Raw genomic sequence first — 7898 nt, forward strand, 5'->3', positions numbered from 1 at the left:
TATTGTTGGAATAAACAGAATCTCTCTCTCTCTCTCTCTCTCTCTCTCTCTCTCTCTCTCTCTCTCTCTCTCTCTCTCTTCAAGGAGGCAATAAATAGAAAGTATTTTACCTTTAAAATATTGTTGGAATAAACAGAATCTCTCTCTCTCTCTCTCTCTCTCTCTCTCTCTCTCTCTCTCTCTCTCTCCAAGGAGGCAATAAATAGAAAGTATTTTACCTTTAAAATATTGTTGGAATAAACAGAATATCTCTCTCTCTCTCTCTCTCTCTCTCTCTCTCTCTCTCTCTCTCTCTCTCTCTCTCTCTCTCTCTTCAAGAAGACAATAAATAGAAAGTATTTTACCTTTAAAATATTGTTGGAATAAACAGAATCTCTCTCTCTCTCTCTCTCTCTCTCTCTCTCTCTTTCTGATCTCTCTCTCTTTTTCTGATCTCTTTCTGATCTCGATCTCTCTCTCTCTCTCTCTCTCTCTCTCTCTCTCTCTCTCTCTCTCTCTCTCTCCAAGGAGGCCATAAATAGAAAGTATTTTACCTTTAAAATATTGTTGGAATGAACAGAATCTCTCTCTCTCTCTCTCTCTCTCTCTCTCTCTCATTCTCTCTCTCTCCCGCGTGTTTCCCCTGTCTCGGGCTCTATGAGTACAATGATCCTGTTTGTGTCGTGCCATTGTGTTTTTATGCCGTTACCAGGTAGTAGAAGTCTCGCTGAAGTGTTTAAAGAGGGTAACCTATTCATTTATCTGTTGACTTAACTTTCTTTCGTAATTCAATCGTTCCATCCTTTTGAATTTTAAGATCATAAAACAAGGAGGTGTCTGATAGATTTCGGTATTTAAATAAAAAGCTCTTCCATCCCGTACACACGAGTACATTTTCTAGGACGGATCTACACAATCTTGAAGAAGGATTATCGTTTTGACACTGCAATATATCGGGACGTTAAAGAGTTACATAACGGCTTCTGTTGTGCATTTCGAATCGTTTTTTGAACTGTTTCCCATTCTTTGGGCCAAATAATCATCTTTTTTAAGAAGTCGAGTACGATTTCACAGATCGGAAGCGGTTCCGTCATAATTTGATGTATTTATATGAAACGTGCGAAGTAACCGCATTTGCCGAAGTGAAATTCGATATCTCAAATACAGAAGAAAGTCTTGTAAAAATAATGACAAACTTTGGGTTCAGTTCATATTAGCTGTCACCAGCAATAAAATAGAACCATTTTCCTTTTTTAAAAACATTATCCTATCGATACCAGAGAGAGGAGGGGGAGAAAGTTGTAAGATCCTGAGGAAATGTCGGCGTACAACTGTTCAGATCCTAGCGGGGTGTCCAATGGTTATCATGTGATAGACAAGACTTACTATGAGAACGGTGATCAGGTGTACTTTATCTGCCACTCCTCGTACTCACTGGAAGGGAACCCCACCCTGACGTGCGATGGCAACACTGGGAACTGGTCAGGGACGTACCCCACGTGTTCCGCGACCACCACTACCACTGATGCTCCGGAGTACGAAGGTAAAAAGGACAAAAAGTTTACACCCACAAATTAAGGAATAGGGAATCATTTTCTTTTTTTAGCATTTTGGTTTTATTAAATTGTTCAAAGATATGAAATATTAGATTATTGACATTTTTGAATTATTTTCATTTCGTATAATTATAGTATGCAAACCCTGCTTGCACCCCAAAACACGGTGTTTCCGTCATTGAAGAAATGCTTCAAATTCTATAGTGTCATCACAAACAAGACACTAGAATATGTAAAAATAAGCAGATACATTCAGGTATAGAAAATACTTATTTGTAAGTTTACAGCCGTGTTATTTGTATTTATAGAATATTTTTGTTAGTGGTCATTCAAGTCAGCTTAACCAAAAGTATGCAGATTTGTTATCATAATGCCTCTTCTGTCTCGGTAATCACCGATCGTTAATTCATGCGAACATTTTCTTGATTACTAGTATGTCATTTTGAAATCAATTAAAAGGTAGAAAGATATCAATTCAAATAAAATCAAAACAAAACAATGTAGGAATCAAAACAAAACAATGGAGGAGCCCGGGAAAATAACAATGATTAAGATTTTCAAAGCAGAATAAATATTAATAAACACAATTAGATAAGATCAAAAAACGATGAAAAACAGAATTTGTAGAAAATCAGTTTTAAAAGTGCAAAATATATTTGCTTAATTTGTTCTCAATTAAGAAGTTACAGTGTTTTGAAATGGTGTACAGAAAATCTGATCTAGAAAGTGTTTCAATTAATTCTTTATCGATTGAAGTTAACTTTTTTACGATATTATTTTGTTGCAAAATGGAATTTTAATCCCTAGATATGTAAATAAAAGAGTTTAATTCATGTCACATGACATAATAAGGATACATTTTGAATTCATTGTATTGATTCCTGTTTTCTTGCATAATTATTTGAAAAAAAAAATAAAAATAATTCAGGACTCTTAATATTACTATAGTCTATGCAGTTGTCATAACATGAAATGCAATCAAATGATATTTTTAAAAAAAATAAAATAAAATGAAATTCGTACATGTACATGATTGCTAGTAGATGCACTGATCTCGATATTACGTATAATAATTACTAAAGAACAAAAACCACTTTGTTCAACCTTTTTCACAAGGAAAACGAAGTAAGTGCAAGGTCGCAAACCACGCCCAATGTGTATGATCCTCTTTGTAGAAGGGAGCTATGCAGACTCCGAATCGTGATTTGAGACGATAAAATACATGAGATTAATTTTCGTAAACATACAAGATTTCTCCAAACAAAACTCAAAAATCCATTCACGGATCTAAGTGTATATGTCTGTGGTGAGGAAGGTGGTAGGGTTCCCGCGTATCCCTGGAAAATTCAATTTTATCGCGATATTCTGTATTAGCGTATTAGGCCAGGGCTTGGACACCCCCCCCCCCCCCATCCCCGGCAAACAAAACGTATCCGTCAGAATCCAACCCCTGGGAAAATTTTCTAGATCCAGCAAGAAACTAATGTAGAGACTAGCATCTGAAAGCGTTAGTAAATACATTGTACGTTGTTAAGACATATTCATTGATTTCTTTACATGTAAGTATTTCCTTAAATCGGTTCACGTTAGTATTTATGACTGGAACAGAATTGCTCAAATTTGCAATTTTTATTATTTGAAAAAATAACAAACAAACAAAAAATTGAATAATCAGAAACCAAACAGTTCATTTTTTTTTATTTTTTTTTTTCCTGTTTAGCTTAACACTATATAAAATACCTGTTTTCAAAACAAAATAATTTTCTGAGTGAATTTAACAAAAAAGAAATAAACTTTATATAACATGTACTTGTCCTTATTAATTATTTGGTATTTTTTCTTTAATGATCATTCATCAAATTGAATCTTATAACCATTTTATTTCAAAAAGTTCTTTAATCGTTCATCTACAGTTTGATGATAAAAGAAAAAACCCTCAGGCTGATTACGCGTGGTAACGGTGATTCCCGTACTTAGATACCTCTGTTTTTAGATATATATAAACTGACCTGATTTCGGAGTTAACAACTTCGAGTCCCTAGCAATAAACAGGATATGGGTTTCATGTCAAATACGTTTTTTTATCTATTCCCAATATATATCATGAACATAACAAATTAAAAAGCAATATCCACTATATTTTACGACACTCTTAACCGGTTTACGGCATAATCTCTTTGACATAAATTTCACATTTTACGACATTGTCTCTTACGTAAAAGGAGGATCAATGCAATTAATTGAACATATTAGAAAACGTCAAATATTTGTTTAAAGCCTTTTGACGACAGAACACCTGATATTAGGAATTGGGAATAGAGCAATATTTCGTCCAAGGCTAGTTTTGCTCGTTTATATGCACCTTGACAAATATGCAAGAGTGCAAATCATTAAAGCTGTGCTCTCGGTGACATTTTTATTATCGTTAAAGAGGTTTCTGCACAGTGGTGATTTAAATGACCATGATTTTCGATAACAAACCGAACATCATAGACTGGAAGTTTATTAAATTTGATTCAGGGATGATAAGCATTTTACATATTACATTTTTTTTTTCAATTTTGTTTATTTACAAAAGCAATACATTTGTTGTTTTTTTTTCTCCAAAAATGAGACAACGAAGTTACATCATCTTGGTTACTTGTAATATCGTTCTTTTTTATCTGTTAGACGTTTTAAGAAAATATAGAAGTTATACAAGTTTTACATCAGCCTACATAAATGCACCAATTTTATTGTAAACAATGGACATATTTTCCTGTGTTTCAGAATGGCTGTATGTAGGGATAGGCGCCATATCATTCATTGGTTTCCTGCTGCTGCTGCTTCTTCTATTGCTCTTCTTAAAAGTTTGCCTCCGACTTTGCAGGTACTTAAACTGTCAAGCTATACAAAGAATATTTTACATGTATATCTATTCTACTATATTAGAAATAATAGACTTGAATTTTTGGGCTTTAATACCGAGAAATTGAAAGAGTACTGCCATTTGTTTTATATATTTTAAACATTATTGGCACTTGAACATTACCAATCGGGTTTTATTTTTTCTCAATCAAGTTTCGCTAATGAATAATCAACGAAAATTCTTTTTAAAAGTCCGGAAATCATATGGATTTTTCGGATTTTACAATCTTGCGCATGCGCATTACATTCAAGCTAAATCACGGGAGACTCTTTAGTTTTTGTTTCCACAACATCACATTTGCATGGATAAACTCAGAAACGATATAACAAATACGTGTGAATTTTCATTGAAAATTTGTCATATATATATATATATATATATATATATATATATATATATATATATATATATATATATATATATATATATATATATATATATATATTCTGTTCATCAAAGGAAATACGGGAGATAACTCTAACTCAGTGAATTTAAAATAAAAATCCCGATAGTTCCGAATGTCAACTCGAAGCTGGAGAAAGTGTTGAAATCTTCATTAATATGAATTAAATTTTAGATGAAAGATATTTAAAGCCTCAAAAGGGCTTTATTGTGAATAATTTGACTGTTATTTTCAATGCAGCTTCGTTCATTTTCTCCAAAGTCGTTTCGAAATTATTCTGCAATTTCTTGCTACATCACGGAAATATGGGAGGCAGTTTAACTGTGGTATACAGTAGGCCTGTCCCGAGACACAGTTAGAATATCCTAACTACGTAGAGTGTTGTGAAATTAATAGCATTAGTGTAGGCTTAAAGCTTTATTATGTAAATGGCAATAATACGGTGTGTCGATGTATCTATTTCGTAAATGTCCGATATCATATACAATGTCAACCTGTGCACGCATGGGTCAAAGTCTAGTATATTTCATAAATCAACACATATCTCCCCCGTGTTCTTCGTGAAACTATTTGTATCGATCGCTGTATATATATAATTTATTTCGCCATTATCTCGACATCGATAATTTTTCTCGCTTTTTTCTTTGCAGCAAAAGTTCCCGTGTAAGCTTTCAACGTGATGTTGAAGAAATGATGGAGGTTGGGTGTTGTTACTATTGCTGCACGAGATGTTGCATCAAGTGCTGGTCATGTTGTCAAGGCAACAATGACGTCATGAAAGTGAAAAATTTTCAACCAAAACAGCAAGACATCAAGAATAACCCCAGATCGGGTTACACGGTAGCTACATCACATCCTAATTCTGTGTCGGTGATGTCTGGAGAAACAATGGAGACGACTCCATCTTTAGTTCGGAAGGAGTTGAAACCTGCGAGAGAACTAAACACGTGGGTGCCCCACACACACGGGGTCCGGAATATTAACACCAGCACCAGATGAAGACCGAAATCTGGTCAACTATTATGTTTTCATTATTTATTACATTGAACAGCGATTATTTATTTTCATATTGAGTAGTAATTCTATTGGTTTCACAGTTAAGTGCTGTGGTTTGAATCGCTTCCATCAGCCTGGTTCCCGGGGTCTTCCGATTGTGCAAGCTTTAATTTGTACTTGCACTTTGTAAAAAAAAAAAAAAAAAAAAATGTAGTCGTATAAGATATTAAAAAACAAACATTCATTTTTAAATAGAACGGTTTTTAAACCTTTTTTGATATATACCTGGCCATTACGGCAGAGTTAATAGCATGCAGTATACATGTATATGCAGAAAGCTTCATGCATGTTTTAACAGTGATCGTTTTACTTAGTAAAAAAAAACGCATAATATACCCATATGGTCTTAAATAGTATTTCATCATCCCGTCGTGATTAACTATGTAGACTGCTTATGATTAAAAAAAACACAGAGGAAAAAACAATGGATTTAGTAGGAATGAGATGCGTTAACGTTAAACCTCACTCGGTCACTTTTTATGATCGAAATTAAGGGTGAATTTGTTTCTTAAAAACTGGTTTAAGTTTCGAACCACAATAGGAAACCATTCATTTTTTTTCTCAATTGGTTTCAAACTAGTTTGAACCTAAAACCGATTGTTTAAATTTGTTTTGGGTATAACTGAAACCGGTTTATGAAACCATCCAACCACTAGCGAGGGTAGTTTTTAAAATTCGGTTTGGATTGCGGGAAAGGGATGGCGGCGGCGCCACCTCCCAATACTTTCTGAGAAGTGAACATTGCCGCTTCGAGTTGGACTTAATCAAGGTCTAATATATGTTTTGCATGTATTTATATATTAGTAATAGTTTTCATCATTTACCTTTACCGGGGCAAACAATTCTTTTGGTGGTGCCCAATTTGATGCAAAATTTTAATGGGACTTAAAATGCATTAAATATCAGTTATAACGGTGCTTGTTCAGAACACCTCATTATTTAGGGTTAGGAAGGTATCCCTTGTCTTTCATTCTGTATTTTGATGTTACAATAAAACTAAAAAAAAAACGAGTTTTTATCTTTTCACGGTGTTTCAACGTGTATATATGACACTGAGATAAAAATAATAACAGAATTTTAGCAAGAGGAATAAAAATCCTAGACATTTTTTTTTCCTGTATTAAGAGGAAATTATTAATTATTATTACAAACATGCATGATTTTTACTTATAGTCTGTCCCAAGATATTTTTGCCGAATTTTTTCTTGAATTATTTCATATTAATAAATACCTCTTGATTTAGACGATGTTTATTAAAAAATCCCAAGATTTCCCCTTTTAAACGTCCTCTAGCTTATAAGGTTTCAATATACGGCAAAAAATAAAGTCTACGGAAATTTTCCATTGCTAAAGAGACGAAGGTACCCGGATGATAACGTTGAAAAATTGTGCGAGGTGTTCCGAGTGACTAACGAATAGAAAAAAGAAAAGTTGTCATCTGTTTTTGTTCCTTAAAATTTTTACGTGTGTGAATGAAGTTATCTTAATTAGAAATTAACCATTAATCATCGATTTCAATCATACTTCTTTCACAGGTATGTGTATTTTTATTAAAAATCGTCCAAACGTGCAGCATAAATATCTTGGGACAGACATCTCTCTACCCTATGGTGTTCCGATGGGGCCACTTCGACCTTCGCACTTTCGCTTTTAGATCAAGGTGCGAGAGTGCGAAGTTGCGAAGGCAAAAGTGCGAAGGTGCGACGGCGAAGGAGCGAAAGTGCGAAGATGCGATGGTGAAACGCGAAGATGCGAAGGCGAAAGTAAGAAGTTTCGAAGGCGAAGAAGCGATACTACTATCGCTCCTTCGCCATCGCAACTTCGCGCTTTCGCCTTTGCCTCTTTATAATTGTGGAGCTCTCTATCGTTTAAAGACAATTTTGGCTGTATAAAAAGACGTCTGAGGCAGACGATGAACTTTTTAGAATTTATATAATTTATTTTCAACAGCCTGCGCAGATCCATAACTTTTTCTAGGGGGGGGGGGGGTCGATGG

At 34.2% G+C, this 7898-nt stretch overlaps 1 protein-coding gene across 1 annotated transcript; it reads left to right on the forward strand.

Moving 5' to 3' along the window:
- The first annotated feature begins 839 nt into the window (after positions 1–839).
- On the forward strand, positions 840–6872 carry LOC105322494 (uncharacterized). The gene is made up of 3 exons (XM_011421239.4): positions 840–1522; positions 4305–4404; positions 5497–6872. Exons 1-3 carry the CDS (start codon positions 1297–1299, stop codon positions 5843–5845), a joined length of 675 nt encoding a protein of 224 aa, XP_011419541.3. The 5' UTR covers positions 840–1296; the 3' UTR covers positions 5846–6872.
- Positions 6873–7898: the final 1026 nt, after the last annotated feature.

The sequence above is a fragment of the Magallana gigas genome, chromosome 4, assembly GCF_963853765.1.
Source record: "Magallana gigas chromosome 4, xbMagGiga1.1, whole genome shotgun sequence".
Classification (NCBI taxonomy): domain Eukaryota; kingdom Metazoa; phylum Mollusca; class Bivalvia; order Ostreida; family Ostreidae; genus Magallana; species Magallana gigas.